The 16247-nt window shown below is 38.9% G+C and overlaps 2 protein-coding genes across 9 annotated transcripts; one reads left to right on the top strand and one right to left on the bottom strand.

Moving 5' to 3' along the window:
* Positions 1-14: 14 nt before the first annotated feature.
* On the bottom strand, positions 15-14239 carry NEPRO (nucleolus and neural progenitor protein). Of its 8 annotated transcripts, none has more exons than XM_057696512.1 (9): positions 14093-14239; positions 12310-12464; positions 10409-10488; positions 9898-10029; positions 9361-9438; positions 7810-8171; positions 7423-7484; positions 3924-4183; positions 15-1258 (listed from the first exon to the last, which is right to left on the bottom strand). In XM_057696512.1, exons 1-9 carry the CDS (start codon positions 14193-14195, stop codon positions 808-810), a joined length of 1683 nt encoding a protein of 560 aa, XP_057552495.1. In that variant the 5' UTR covers positions 14196-14239; the 3' UTR covers positions 15-807. The 8 variants fall into 8 exon arrangements, with proteins under 8 accessions (XP_057552495.1, XP_057552496.1, XP_057552499.1 ...); XM_057696513.1 differs by lacking the exon at positions 14093-14239 and adding an exon at positions 12596-14042; XM_057696518.1 differs by lacking the exon at positions 15-1258 and adding an exon at positions 1284-3031.
* On the top strand, positions 6488-7186 carry LOC130829928 (small ubiquitin-related modifier 2-like). The gene has a single exon (XM_057696524.1). It carries the CDS (start codon positions 6521-6523, stop codon positions 6806-6808), a length of 288 nt encoding a protein of 95 aa, XP_057552507.1. The 5' UTR covers positions 6488-6520; the 3' UTR covers positions 6809-7186.
* Positions 14240-16247: the final 2008 nt, after the last annotated feature.

The following is a 16247-nucleotide window of genomic DNA, read 5'->3' as shown; positions in this document are numbered from 1 at the left end:
TACTATATATAAACATAAAACTTTAACCTACAACCTGCTTAACAAATAGCTTATTAACCTAATTCTAGAAAGCTAGAACATTTGAAAGATATCTCAAACTTCATTATTTGAAAATATGTAAGATTCACCTCAGAGCAATTGTATGAGCAACATACAAATATATCAGATGATAGCATCAGCACCAAATTATAAATTTATTTTTAGCCTCATTGGGTTGACTGATTTTGTGTCTCCTTAGCTTTATTTTTTCATTTAACTTTCTCACCTATGCTTTGTGTATAAGTTACCTTACATCCTTTTTGGAAAAAAATTTATTTGGAATCAATCACTAGCACCCAAAATAAATAAACAAAAGCCCCCACAAACTTGGAGAACTCCAAAAGCATTTTAATATGCTTTCCTATGAGATGAGATTAACAAATGAAGTGAAATAATGGTTGTGACCACTCCCTGGTAATAAGTTACTGGCAAAACTTTGATGATCAGTTCTAAACAGAAGACAGCACAACTATTAAAAGCTACAAACCTTGCTGTTCAGGAGGGCACTTACCTACAATGGAGCCATTAAGGCCAAAGTGACCTTTTAGGTTAAGCCAAAATTGACTATTTAATAGTCAAATATTTGTCAGTTAAATGACACAAAGCTATGATGTGTTTATTGAACTAAAATGAACTGCTGTACAGTGTTGGACTAAAGCAGCTCCTGAGTCCAAGTGGTACTTCCAGATCTTTCCAGATCTCAGCTGTTCTTAAAACAGCAGAACACTGGAGCAGTTGGTTAATCAGTTAAAAGTCTCACATGAGTGCCTAAACTCCCATTAAAGCAAAAATATCATCAATGTCGTCTGTCTCCTTAGTGGTTCCTGATGTATTATGTTTATTTATTTGCATCACTGTCCAAGAATCAGTTTCATTTTCATTGCTTTTTATAAGATTTTCATGAATTTGTTTCTCAGTTGGTATGACAGAATTTGAAACTCTTCTCAATACTTGCTTATTGTGAGGGTAGAGATCAGGTCTATCAACTGTTGGGTGGGAGAGTCTCCCTTTAATGATCTCTGTAGCACTCTTTTGAGGGGACTGCTGGATTTCCTTTAAAAGAGTCGACTGCAGCTTTCTCTGTGGTTTCCTTCGTTTCACTGAACATTTAGTCTGTGTTCTCCTTTGTCTCAGATGATGCTTTGAAGTTTTGATACCTGAGCCATGAAGAAGGCAGTTGCAAATGGATGTTTTTATGCACTCTAGTTTCTTTGGCAAACTTTAAAGGACATAGAGAGGAAAAATTGGAGATTGTTAAGATGTAGAAAAATATTCTCAGAAACTTTTGTCTCCTTTTTACCAACTTCCAAAATACATTTATAAGTCCTATGCCTGTGTACAACTCCAGAATCATAAGAAAAATACGGAAATAGGAGCTTCAACCCTAATCTGTTTTCAGAGCACAGCTTCCCTCTGGTTTAGATTGTGGGCAAATGTGTCCCCATTATGTTTCCAAAGTAAAGTAGCTCCTGCAACTAGCAAGGTACCTGAATGGTGAGATATCTCCATGTTTTAGTGCCAGAGCTCTTCCCTAATAATTGCTAATCTGTTCATAATGTAATAGGAATGGAACTGGGGAAAAGATGAATCACAAATAGAAAATTTGCTAGGATGCATCAACCTATATCTGGATTGACAGCTTCATTTTACAGCAGGAAATGAACAAGGAAAAGGGAGTAAAAGTGAAGAGGGAGCTTATGTAAAATGAGAAAACAGGGCTTCTGGCACAGACAAAATGACAGCCTTGAGCTACCCTAATTGTGATTCATGTATCATCTTCAAATTTGGGAATTCAGAACTCAAATGACTGGTTATTTTAAGTGTTTTGCTTCTGAATAGGGTACACTGCCACAAGGTACACTGACTGGTACCTTGCTGACTGCCTCACTGTTTGTGATAGATTGCAAAAGATGAGCATGAGTCTATACCTCCTACCCTATCCTCTTCCTTTTAAAACAAATATAGAACTTTCAGGAAGCCCATTTTAATGTAGTAATTCATGATCTCTGTTTCCCAATCATTTTGTCTTACTGTAAGCAGTAATTTTTAAGTGAGGAGAGGATAGGTGTATTTCCCAACTGAAATGGAAATAGAAAGAATGAAAACAGAAGAATCAGAGGATCTACACTGCATTCTATGTCTCCAACTCTAATACCCTGAGTAAAAGCCCCTATTTCCTCATCATAAAATGTGAATAATACTACCCACCTCACAGAGTTATTATGGACATAAGTAAACTTAAAAATGTAGTACAAATATATCACTGCAACAGCAAAACAGGGGAGAACAAAAAAGCACTATATTTTTGTGGGGTGCAGAATAATGGTTTAATCAAACAACCACCAGTTTGTTATCCTCTGCATTAACTTTTAATTATCATCTTTGTATCATCTACCCCTGACTTTAAACTCAATCTTGAACAGAACAGCTCTATCTTAGGCTGTTTCCACCCTAGAATGTAGTGTTAAAACACTTAATTTCTCCCACAGCTTTTAATCAAAACTTGCTGTGGGAGATATAAAACCTTCAATATATGTCATATTTTTACTGAAATAGGGATATCTTTTCCATAAATTTTTAAAGACAATTTAACAAATTTCAGACTGATTCATCCATGGGAACCATTATAAAGCCCTGAATAGATACAGTAAGTCCCCTACATACGAACAAATTCCGTTACAAGAACGTTTGTGAAGTCCAATTTGTTCATAAGTCCAACAAAGTTAGCGTAGGAACCCAACTAACACAATCGATTATATATTACTGTACTGTAATAGGCTTATAATACTTTTAACACAAATAATACATAAAAAACAAAACATTTTTAATCTTAAAGTACAGTACCTTGAAAAGTACAACAGTACAGTACAACAGCTGGCATACAGGGGCTGGCATCAAGGGAACAGCAAGAAGAGTTACTGACTGGAGGAGGGAGAGGAGGTGGGAGATGGTAGAGCTGCAGGATCGTCATTGACAGGAGACACAGGGCAAGCTGCACATGAATGTATGCCAGACACATGAACTAACATACATGATTGGACATGCGAAGCACATTCACATCCATGAAAGTTCGCAACTTGGAGGTTGGTATGTAGGGGACTTACTGACATGAGTATAACTACAGATAAGAAACTATAGTTGGATGCAGAGTATTTCTTGAAAGATACATTAAAAACTGGTCAGAGTAACTGCATCTGTGAAGGGGGAATGAGGACCTTTATGGCTGTTTGTGTCTGAAATTGTTACCACAGGCATCTATTATTTTTTCAATAAAAACAAAAAACTCTAAAGTATCTAACTTCATGTATTGTTTCAAGCAGTACTGGCTCACAGTCAAAGATAACCATCCTTAAGCAGTTCTGTGACTGTAAGAATCACAGGAAAAGGATGAAATCAGTAGATGGAGAGTCTAGCTCCTGTGAATGAAAATTATCTGACCCTGATCCCGGAGTCTAATCTGTGACCTTGTAGGAGGCAGGCATCTTCTGCTCTTACACTCTCATCCCATTGAAGCTGTAGGCAGACTGGGCATTTCTCCTACTAGAGGTGGAGCTAGAACCCCACGAGGATTAAATCTGTCTTACAGATTGTTGTATCTGCAGGGCTAGCATACCACAGACACTCCAAATATTTTTTGAATGAAAGGATGGAATGGTGAAGAGTATAAATGAATAAATCCAATTAAGCAAGTTTACTTTCCTCCTTCAATGATATATATAGCTTTGCGCAATGAAAGTAGCTAACAAAACTGCACTTTGAGTAGCTCTCAGTTTTAGTCCCCAGACGACTTGACATTAAAAAGGCTAACTTGAATATATATACTTTTGCCTTAAATGATAATAGAAAAACTAAAGAAATATATATATTTTTTGTAATATACCTACCTATAGCCTTGAGCTTCCAAATGTTTAAGCCGGTTACTTTTAAGAAGTTTATTACCCAGAAAGGTAGTCTGAGCCTTGAGTTTTTTGCTTCTACACCACAGAATTGCCCTTTGGATTTCTTCAGAGAGTTGTATGAAAGTCAGAGCTTCTCGGAATCTTTGCACAAGACTTTTTACACAGGGAGTTCCTATTTCTTTCTGAGAAGAATATTCTGTTGCCTTTAGTTTGGATTGAGAACATTTAAACTCAAAGCTGTCCTCCTGAAATATAGAACGATGAGAAAAATATATATATATTTGATTGTTGCTCACTTACAAATACATAACAAAGTTGACTCACAGACCATCAAAATTTGAAAATGTGTCTTTATAAAAGAAGGAAAAAAGTTTTTTTCAGCACACTATGCTTTCCTTTTGTCTTTTTTTTTTTTTTTTTTTTTTTGCTGTGCTGCTCAGCTTGTGGGATCTTAGTTCCCTGATCAGGGATTGAACTCGTGCCCCCTGCAGTGGAAGCACAGAGTCCTAACCACTGGACCACCAGGGAATTTCCTTCCTTTTTCTTAAAAAGTTTTTTATTCACTGCTCCTAATACAAGATTTTTCACCCTCTGTGCTACAACAGGTCCCATCTATAGCTGAATTCAGTTGTACACAGGTAACAATGTAAATATTTACATACATGTCTATTTATTTAACCTGTATGTAAGAATAAAACTCCACATGATTAAATTAAGTACTGGTCAAAGACTGGTGGGGAAAAAAATCACTGATGAGCCCTTTTCCTCTACTTCTGACCGCCACAGCTTATTTCTCACTTCTGTATCCTGAGTAATCATCCTCAATGATGGGTCATAAATGTTCTTGAAAACGTGAAAATGGGGATGATTGCTAAATATATGTTAAAAATACTTAACTGAGCAACAATTCCAATTTCAATTCAACCATCTTTTGATGTGGCACCTTTGTCTCTTCAACCTCATCTTTCTATATCAAGTTAAGTTTGAATTTTATCAACTTTTACTGTTCATTGAAATATGCCACCTACTGGGTCTGCTTCCACCCTCTGTTCAAAATTTACCTTCTTCCAAATTTCTCACTCTCAAGAACATAAAGTAGTAGAAAATATGAAAGCAGAGACCTATCAATACTTTGTTGGTGGTCCATAACAGTTTGACCTAAAAGCAAGCTAAGCATATTGGTGCTAAATGCTAAAAATACAGTAGTGATTGGTCATGAATAAGGGAGATGCTGGAACCAGCTCACCAATAGGAAAGATGGATGGACTGCAGAAAGTTTCACGTGTCACAGAGAGCCATAGTTATTAACAGAGAGCTGACAAAACTATTCGGGGGAGTGGTGTAATGATAAAGGATAAAGACTATGAAACCAAACTGCCTGCACTCAAATTCCAGTTCTGCCCCATATGTGCTGTGTGGCCTGGGCAAATTTCTTATCCTTTCTAGGCCTCAATTTCCTCATCTGAAATATGGACACAATAATAATAGCACCTATTCACAGGGCTTTTGTAAGGATTATATGAGTTAACACATATAAAGCATATTGAACAATGCCTGGCAAAGAGTAAATGCAATGTAAGTATTATGACAATGATGATGTCTTCCTCTGGAACTTGTAAAGTGGACAAAATATAAATGCAAGCTGGAACCTTGTAAACCTTCAAGAAAATACTGACTTGTTAGAAATGATTAAGAATTCTTTAATAGAATGAAAGAAATAACCCATGAAGGAAACCAGAAGAAAACAATTTTGAAAAGAGAGAGGGTAAAAGAAGTCAAGAAATTACTGATGAAAGGGGATGACACTGATGTACTTATCCATGTCAGGTTCAGAACAAACAGAAGTTACAGACACTGGCCAAGGAGAGGAATCACGTGAAAGCTCGAACACTGACAAGAAGAAAGAAATAGAGGCCTCAGGACAAAGGATGAGGATACAGATGATGAAAGCAGCTAACATCTAACGTCAAGTAAGTGCTTACCACACTTCAGACTCTGTGCTGAACACTTCACCTGCACTAAAACTGGCACAACCCTATGAGGTACATACTGTTATTAGAAAACAGAGGTATGGACAGGTCAAGAAACTTACATAAGGTCACAGAGCTAGTACATACCAAAGCCAGGACTCAAACCATTTCTGTCTGACGCAAAGCCCAGACTCTTAAGCTGTAATACAATCCACTGCTGTGATAGATCCTAGGATCACTTTAAAATTCTAGCAAAACTCTTAGTAAAATGTTTCTGAAAGCATTCTATTAACTGAATTAACTAGATGCACTCAAATCCCCTGGGAATGCCTCCATTCAGAAGCACAGACTGAGAACTTAGATGGCACTACACTTAGAGCTGGGGATAAAAACAGAAGTAAGATTCAGTCTCTGCCCTTGGTAAGTGGCATCTACTCTACAAATTAGCAGAAATCATAAGCTATATTAAAATAAGCCAGACAGACGCAGGGTGGGGGGAGGGAGCGCACGACGTGCCTCCTTCTTCTGCCGCTCCTGGTGCTGCTTGTGTGCTCGGTGCGGACCTGGTATCTGTTTTGTGAAGCAGCAGCTGAGGAGACTCCGGCGCTCGCCATGGCCGACAAAAAGCCCAAGAAAGGAGTCAAGACTGAGAACAATGATCATATTAATTTGAAGGTGGCGGGGCAGGATGGTTCTGTGGTGCAGTTTAAGATTAAGAGGCATAAACCACTTAGTAAACTAATGAAAGCCTATTGTGAACGACAGGGTTTGTCAATGAGGCAGATCAGATTCCGATTTGACGGCCAGCCAATCAATGAAACAGACACACCTGCACAGTTGGAAATGGAGGATGAAGATACAATTGATGTGTTCCAGCAGCAGACAGGAGGTGTCTACTAAAAAGGGAACGTGCTACTTTACTCCAGAATTCTGTTCCTCCAGACCAAGAAGACATTCTCAATTAGAAAACTGCAATTTGGTTCCATCACATCCTGACTACTCCAGTATAGTTTCTCTATTCTTTCATTTTCCCCTTCCCCATTCCTTTATTGTACATAAAGTAACTGGTGTATGTGCACAAGCATACTGCATTTTTTTTAAACTAAATGGCCAATGGTATTTTGATCAACATCAAATGGAGATGGAATGGGGAAAAATACTGGTTCTGTGAAAATACTCCCTTTTCTCCATTAGTGGCATGCTCATCAGCTCTTATCTTTATATTCCAGTAAGTTATTTTGCTCTCACTGTTTAACAAAAAAAGAACAACATAAAAATTCTTGCATACCTTATTCGATTGGAGAATTTTAATGTTTTTCATTTATCATTGTAAAACCAAGGACAATTTTATAACTTTTTTATATGTAGCTGTTACATGTAGGGCAATCTGTCTTTAAGTAGGGATAAATTACTCTAAAAGAAATGAATCCTAGATAGTTTTCCCTTCAAGTCAAGTGTCTTGTTGTTTAAATAAACTTCTTGTTTAAAAAAAAAAAATAATAAGCCAGACAAACCTGAATAGCTTTGTGTTTCAGCTGTTTACAGAAAGCCCTCACATCAAATTCTGATGACTTTTCTGTGGAGATGGAAAGATCAGATATAAAAACTTAGGCATACTATTTTCAAATCAACAAATTCTTAAGTGCACAACATTTCTTGCCAAATTACTGCAAAAGAAACAAAGGGAATTCAGCAGGCAAAGAACTATGAAGCAACAACAGAAACAAATAACTTTATATGCTCAAGCTTAGAAAACACAGATATTACCATACCTCTCTAATCACTGTGCATTAAAAATAAGAGAGAATGCTGAATTTCTTCCTACACAATGCATGACTACATTATAATTTCAAAAATTTTGTTTGTTTTTTTAGAGTATGTGCCATATCAAAGCAAATTACCTTTTAAGATTTTCTTATTCTTTATTGGCTGTCCAAGATCCACATTATTCTGTATATTGATCTTCATTTGTTTAGCTTTTTTGGAAATTCTGAGTAAAGTTTCTTCGCTGGACCTCTGTGATTGCTCTTTTGTTAAAAATAGTTTATTTAGCAGTTTAGTTACTCCTTTGGCTGCAAAAGCTGTAGGCATTTTTTTCTTAAAGACTTCAAAATAGGGCTCTCCTAAAAATTCAGCAATATCAGAAGGAAAGGTAAAACCTTTGAAGTAAGGCAATGGTTGAATCCTGGAGACCTCCTGAAGTAATCCAAACAATGGCTCATATAAAGAAACCAGCCTTTTTAAAACATCTTTATAGAGAACCCTAGAGAAAGAATTAGGAGCTCATGAGTTAGCCAGTAATTATCATTTGCAGATTACATAATAACCATAACATATTCAAAGCTGAAAATAATGCCTGTCAATCTGCCACTATAGATTAAAAAATGCTACAGCAGATACTTGCAAAGAGCTAGATTAGTCCAGCCTAAACAGAAAAATCCAAGTACAAAATGTTATATAAAACTAAATAAGGTACTACATGGAGAGATATCTCAAAGGATGTACATCAAAATCTTAGGTGTGGTTTTATCTAGATGAGATTTTAGGCAAATTTCAGGTTCTTTGCATTTTTTCTATTTTTTAAAAGTTTCTTACAATAAGCATGTATTATAATCAGCAAAAATCAAAGCTTTTTCATTACAGGAAAGAATAATGAAGCTTTGACATTTTAAAATAATATGATTCATAATTCTAACATTGTTAGCTTCAAAACCAAGCAGAATAAAAAACATGATGATTGCAAATAGTAATTGAAATATCCACGTTAAGATATCAAAGCAAGGTTTAGAGAGAATTTTCTTTTTTTTTGGTTTTCATTCAAGTTAGAGCTAATCACCCCAATTGTTTAAAATGGCCAAAAATAGGTCTCCTTATGAATATGGGCAGATTTTGAGTTTAATTATCCATCAAATAATTTTCATAACACATATTGTGAGATGCAAGGGAAGGCCTCTTTGGTTCGCAACTAGTATTACCAGTGTTCTTTACATCAACTAACTATGGCTCAAAAAGCAGTGGTGGTTCAAGTGGAAGAAAAGAATCTAGAAAACACAAGGAAGGTCATTGCCATTAAAAATTAGAAACCTAATGGCAGAAACAAATGATACAGACTGCCCAGGAACACCTTCATTTTAAATGGCCCAGCTGCTGAATGATTAGAGGAACTTTTTTTTTTTTAATTCCAGCTGCTAATCCTAGGAATTCATTTGCTTAGTTGTTTAGTGTTGAGGTGATCTCATGGATTCAGATTCAAAGCCTAGTCTTTTGACATAACCATCAACACTTAGCTTTCCCAATCACTCCAAATAAACTCTGATCAAATGGAGAAACGGAATTCCTGCACCTTCAGCATCCCACGGGAAAGCAAATATGAAAACTACTAAAAAGAAACGGACTCTGAGTTAGAGAAATGAAAAAGAAATGAAGGATTTCAGAGGTACGTACATACATACCATAACCTGCTCACCAGCCCAACCATCACAAGGTTTAAAATAATGAATTCTTGCAAACCTAGGTGTTTCACAGTCAAGCTGGAGAATCAAGTTAAAGTTGGAAAACAGAATTAAAGGAATTTAGGTTTTTTTAAGTAACATTTATGAAAAAAACAGACTGGAAGTAGAAAGAATTTTCTTGAAGGAATTAAAACCTTAAAACATGTTCTATTTAAGTCATGGAAGCTTAAACATAAAGTAATACACACACTCTGCTAGAGACCTCATTAATAAACTGCTAGAGTTTCTAAGGTTTAGTTTCTAAGATTAAGAATTCCTAACTGTCAATGTCCTTTGGGTAATATATACTAGATAGAGAAGTCTCTGGCAATGGCTATATCAGGCAATTCCTAGGAAAAGGAGGTCAAAGAGCAAAATTTTAAGAATTGCCATAAGTTGTAACTCCTACACTCTCCCTAGCTTTCAAACTGAACTACTATTAAATTTATCCAAACAATTCCAATTCAGAAGAAGGTATTTTAGTTGATTCAAGGATACAGAAATGTCTTGCAGCAACAGTCCAACAAGCGAAGCAGCAACTTGCAGGCTCCCAAAATCTTCATCAACACCAATTCCACCACTGGTTGGCTAGGGATGACACATGCTTTGGTATTTATAGGCTGATTTTCACTTGACAAAAATAGAAAAGTACATTACTTTCATTCTTAAATATAAAGCACTTATATAGCAGTTTTCAAGTGCAGACTTACTTTAAGCTCAATTTGAGGTAGTTATGTTTAATAATGTCTCACTGAAGTTGACTAACACTTATGTTTCAAAATAATCTATCATGACACAGATTTCAGTGTCACACCACTCCCTCCCACAGGCCAACAAAGAGAGATTACCGCAAATACCAACGGCCCTTTATTAAAACAAAATCTGTACAGCTAAGGTATAATTGGTCATATTCTAACAATAAGTGAAGGAAGTCTAAAGCCTGTTCACAGCAAGACAGTGGGTTCCCAGCCCACCAAAAAGCCCACTATAAAGCAACGGGACCACTTACTTAGAAGAAAATGACTCAGAGAGATCCTGAATTGAACCTTCCAAATTCATTTTTTTCAAGCGTTTTAAACATTGTTCAACCTGAAAGTGGAAGAGCAGCTCAAAATCACATGTGTATGTGTAACACAGACAAAGCTGCCGATGTGATCAGGAAAACAAAGAAATACAAAATTTCAAAGTATGGAAATACACTGAATACCACAGAATACCTTTTTTTAAGGATAAAGAAACCCATAGCCCAAAGCAGTTGCTTCTGGTTAAAAATTTTAAATTTATCCAGCCAAATAAATTTCTCAAATTAGGTTATGACTAAAAACTTATTGTACTATATGCCAGGATATGCTTAATGCTATAAAGAGGACCAAAGTAAGTATAAGATTATTCTCAAGATTACAATTTTTCTGAAGCAACATGATTTCTAACAGTAAAAATATTAAAACAAGATAGTAAACTATCAAGTACTAAATTTCAACAGTCTGTAAGGGCCACAGACATGAGGATCAAGTGACAGAGGGACTGGGCACTGTAAACATACAGGACCAGGTGAGCAAAGAAACAGAGTAGGAGGACCCACGAAGAGTTCAGGCTACCTGGAGTACAAAGTATATGAAAATTAAGACCAGAGAAAAGCCTCAGCTAAGGAAAACTGAAGAGGCCAGATCATGGGAGATCTTGTAAGTTAATCTGAGAGGTTTAGTCTTTATTCAGGAGACAATGGAGAACCATTAAAAATTAAAGCTGTGTTTTAGGATGATTAATCTGGCTTTGGTACACATGAATATGCCAGAGTGGAGGAAAGACTGGAGGGTGAAAGATCCATCAGAACTGCAAGACAACTAAAAATTGACAAGATCTGAAAAAAGAGATGACAGCCAGGACTAAAAGGGACTAGATGCAGAGAAAGTTTTGACTGATCAGTTGACTGGATGGGAGAGCTACATAAAAGAAAGAAGCAGAGAAAACAGAACACCAAATTTTTCTGACTGGATAATTATTCAAAACTGGGAAGCCAGGAGGAGAAATATGTATGTTCAATCTGGGATTACAACTTTGGTTTTGGCGTTGAAGACTCAGAAGGAGATAAAAGCTGCCCCAGAGAAGAAAACTTAGGAAAGACCATGATTCCAAATCTTTCTTTGATGAAAAAATCTTCATCTTTTTTGCCTTAGGTAATGGGAGTGGAAAACCAACTAGAGAGCATGAATGGGTAAGGCTGAGACTATGTCTGTCTTTTTTACCCTGTACACCTAGCATGAAGCACAGTGCCTGGCACATAGAAAGTTTCAAAAATATTTGGAGAATACAACGAATGAATGAATGAATGAATGAATGAGCATATACGGAACTCAGCTTAGGAGGCTCTACTCTGTGGTGTATTCTGAGCTGGAGAGCCCAACTTTGTCTTAAACTCCAAAAGTTACAGAAAACCACTTTACACAACTCATTATATACTCATTCAATATATTACCAACTAGATTATATACCCCCACAATAAATAAACTGCAACTTTGTTCTTTTTTATCATTTTGGTTTTTTGATATCGCTCAGGAAAATTGTTTCTTAATCCAAAACTTTGCCTTGATCAAATCACTCACTCTTTAGGCAAAGGCATGATAATTTATTATAGATTGCATATAATGAAGAAAATTTTTCATAAATATTACCTACCTACTAGAAACAAGACTGGGAAAGAATCAAACATAGTTTCTTTTTAAATAAACTTTTCTGAAATGCTTTCAGAGAAAAAAAAATGAAAGCCCACATGCAACTGTGAGCTGAATACCTATAAATCACAAGTAATTTACTGCGATTTCCACAAATAACAAAATGTTAAGTGGCAGAATGATCTCCACCTTCATCAAATGAACGTGTTGCGTCTTAAACACAGGGCTCCCTCCTTACCTGTTTGAGGGCCAAATGGGGCTTGTGACGGCCCATTCTGTTGTGATTGCTGTAAAGGACTGCACATAATACATCTGTTTCTGCATCTAAGGTTTGGCTCTTCAGTGACAATGTAACGAGACAGCATTCTTTAACTACAGCTGCAATGCAAAGATCTAAAGCAGAGGTGTTTAGTAAGACAATATGCATTTCTACATTAAGTATATTATATAAAAAATACTGAAAGAAGCATCTTTCCTTATCTGTTTTAAAGAACTCAAGAACAAATTAACATAATCAGCCTCACCTGTAAGAACATAATTAAGTTTCCAAGTATGTGAGAAGTGACATAGGAAGGAATGAAATGGTGACAGGTAATATCAGTCCATAAAATCATTAAGAGAACATCTGTTAAAGCAGAATGTGTATCTTTACGTCACATTTTATCATGATTTTAATAATCTTTCATATGAATACTCTGCAGCCAGTCATTTCATGTACACTTAACACTTTAAGCCCCTTGAAGGTGGGACACATGTTGTATACTTTTCTACCACTTTAAGTATATATTCAGAAAAGAGAAATCGCTATAACAACTGGAAATTATATAACGAATGTCTGACTGAACATGGGGTGCTTACTTAGCAAAACAAGCCTCCTAGTCCGAAAAGCTATGAATAGAACATGGAGTTAATGTGTTCTCTATGGCTCTAAGGGTAGCAGTAGCATCCTAAGTGGCAGTAACCCAACGGCAGACTTACACACAACATGGGAGAACTTTCTTACTGTCCCAACTATTTAAGGCCAGAACAGGCGGTCTTTGGGGGTGGGGAGAGACTTGGTGAATTTCCACGCCTAAGAGGAATCCTGTTAAAGAATTTCTGAATAGAGTAAGGGGGAAGACTAATCTATAAACTGAGCAGGATGGCTGGCTGACGAGGGGGATGTGATGATTAGATAAGTTACAAGTATTTAATAATAACAGCTATCATTCGTGTGTGTTTATCTACCACATCATGCACTATTCCAATGCTTTACCTATAATATTAATTCTTGCATCAGAACAGCTCTATGAGGCAAGTACTGTTTTTATCCCCGTCTGAAAGTGAGCCGAGGCCCAGAAAGGTTAAATAACGACCTTCCCCACTCCTCACCCCAGCTCCAGCACAGGGAAGAGCCAGGACTCAAACCCAGGCAATCTGGCTCCTGAGCCCAACGCGTACTGCCCTACTGCCTAATAACGGCGATGCCCCCACACACTGGTGGAACACTTTAGTTTACAGCACGCTCTCCTAAATGACATCACGGATCCTCCCAACAACCCGGAGCCAGGGAAAACCAACCCGGTTTTACACAGAAGGAACGGAGGATCCAGAAAGACGGAGATGTACGCGCGGAGAGCCCGAGCGCCGAGCCGCAGCCTCTCAGAGGCAGAGGTCGGGAAAGACTGAGGGGCAACCACCGCTCTCGGGGGCCTGAGTGAACGGAGCGTTCCCGGGCAGCACTCTTCCCTGACGCTAGCTGCGTCCGCCCCTCTTTCCCCCGTTCGGTGCGGGGCTGGAGCTTGGGCCTTCGGCGCCCCAGCCAGACCCTGCGGTAGACACGGTGGGTCCAGCGGAGAAGAGCGATGCCAGAAGCCCTACGAGACTCCTCAGCAACCTCTTCCAGAGCCCGGGCCCGTTTGTGCCGCGGCCCTTCCCAGCGTCCCGCGGGCTCCGGAAGTCCCGCCCCCACCGCGCGCACGTGCGCCAGCCGGACGCCTCGTCCGCAGAAGCCTGCGCCCCTCGCCGGGCGCCCCGCTCACCCGCCGCCGCGCCGGGGTCCTGGATGGTCACTGCCCTGCGGCTCCCCGCCTTAGGGATCCTCACGCGGTTCCACGGCTCCGGGCCCGGCAGCAGCGCAGCCATCTTGGGAGGCAGGAGAGGGACTGGGAAAGGCGGAGCTGGGCGAGACCAAGTGGAGCGACTGGAAGAGGGGAGATGAGCCGACGTCGGGGGAGGTCGAGGGCAAGGGGCGGGGCGGGGCAAGGGGCGGGGCAAGGGGAGGCTCCTTCACGGAATAGGGGACCGAGTACCGTGAACCTGAGGGACCCGGAGGGACCTCCAGCGCCTGGTCACTAACTCCGGGCCGCATATCGTAGTCACTTGAGAGACTTTGGGGGAGCCCATCCCGGCACCACTCAGTCAGAATCTCGGAGTGGGGCGAGGAATCCGCCTTGTGTTTATGCTTCCCGGCGGGAAGCACCGCCAGTTTTGGAACCACGTCAAGGCACTTTACAGATGCGGAAATGGGGCCTGCAGTTGAGTTGGTGCATACACCTCCCTCTCCGCCTCAGCCATTAGCGGAAAAGGAAGAAATGGAATCAGAGGCTTATGCAAAGTGCACATCTGTAACGCAGAAGAAATTTAAGTTAGTCAAGGAAGGCTTTACCTTGAGCAGCCGCAAAACCACAGTCACAGAAACTTGGAGGCCGTCTGATTCTCCATCAACCCCATCTTCTGTCATTGTCCAAAACAAGACGATATTCCAAGCTCTGCAGATCCTCACCTCATGAATATCTTTCTAATGGTTCATTTATTTTCAGCTACCCTGATGCCACCTTACGTAAGGCCCCCACCGCAAATTAGAGAGGCAGTCAGTGGGTTTTGAAGACACACCAGCAAGGTTTTGATGCTAGATCTGCCCTTTATTAGTTCTTTGATCTCAGGAAAGTTACGTAACTCCTCCAAATCTTAGTGTTCCTATAGGTAAAATGAAGACAATAGTATAAACTTGTAAAATGTTCACGGTTAAAAAGTGCTTTGGAAAATAGTGCCTGGCATACAGACAGTATTTACTCTTAGCAGAATTCATATTGTTGATATTATTTTTACTGTTTAATACAAATAGCTTTGCCAAATTGAAACACTTTGCATGCTCTCTGTGTGTGCCTTTGTACATATGAATTTATCTGAGCCATTTCCTTAAAACACAGTCTCCCTCAGCTCTGGTGTCATCACCTCTGGGTAATTCTTCCTGAACATACCATTCCCACTCCATGACTTGATGTAGAGACACTTTTGTATACTACCGTAGTGCCCTTTGTTGGCCCCTGTATGACCCTTCTGTTGCTGCTGTAACAAATTACTGTAAATATAGTCACTTAGAACAACGCAGATATTATCGTACATTTCTGGAGGTCAGAAGTCCAAATTGGATCTCACTAAAGTTGGCAGGGCTGGGTCTTTGTGGAGGCTCTAGTGGAGAATTCATTTTCTTGCTTTTTTCAGCTTCTAGAGGCCACCTGCATTCCTTGGCTTATGTCTCTATCCTCATTTTCAAAGTCAGTAGCATAGCATCTTCTAATCTCCCTCCACCCTCTCTCTCTCTCTCACCCTCCTGCCTGCTTCCATCTTAAAAGGACCCTAATGATTTCCATTGAGCCCACCAAAATAACCCAGGATACTCTCCTCATTTCAGAGTCTTTAATTTAATTGTATCTACACAGTCTGTTTTGCAATGTAAGAAAACATATTCACAGATTTGAGGATTAGGATGTGGGTATCTTGGAGGGGAGGGGCATTATTCAGCCTACCACAGACTCTCACAGAATTTACCTCACTGTATTGTATTAATTTCTGTATTTGTATGTCTCCTTCTCCAATGGCATGTGAGCTTACTGAAGGCAGTGCTACCAGTGTAGCTTCCTGATCTTTATATCACAGTGCTTAGCTCAGAGCCTGGTGTGTAGTAAGACTTCAGTAAGATTTTAACAGCTTTGTTGAGGTAAAATTGGTATCCAGAGAACTGCACATAGTTAATGTATACAATTTTACTAGTTTGTCAATATTTACTGGGTAAATAAGAGACTAGAGGATGCTTGCATAGAGTTTTTGAAGGATGAGTAGGAATTTCCCAGGCAGATAAGGAAAGAAGACATTCCTGACAGAGAACTGGCAAACAGCACGGGTTGGAAGAAT

Source organism: Hippopotamus amphibius, chromosome 10 (assembly GCF_030028045.1).
Source record: "Hippopotamus amphibius kiboko isolate mHipAmp2 chromosome 10, mHipAmp2.hap2, whole genome shotgun sequence".
Classification (NCBI taxonomy): domain Eukaryota; kingdom Metazoa; phylum Chordata; class Mammalia; order Artiodactyla; family Hippopotamidae; genus Hippopotamus; species Hippopotamus amphibius.
The sequence above is the reverse complement of the archived record's forward strand: the minus strand, read 5'-3'. Positions and strand labels throughout refer to the sequence as shown.

Coding starts and splice junctions, on each gene's coding strand:
- LOC130829928 (XM_057696524.1), top strand. CDS start 6,521: ATGGCCGACAAAAAGCCCAAGAAAGGAGTCAAGACTGAGAACAATGAT.
- NEPRO (XM_057696512.1), bottom strand. CDS start 14,195: ATGGCTGCGCTGCTGCCGGGCCCGGAGCCGTGGAACCGCGTGAGGATC. Junction 12,465..14,092: donor GGACCCCGGCGCGGCGGCGG/GTGAGCGGGGCG, acceptor CCTCTGCTTTAG/ATCTTTGCATTGCAGCTGTA. Junction 10,030..10,408: donor TCTGAGTCATTTTCTTCTAA/GTAAGTGGTCCC, acceptor ATTTTTGTCAAG/TGAAAATCAGCCTATAAATA.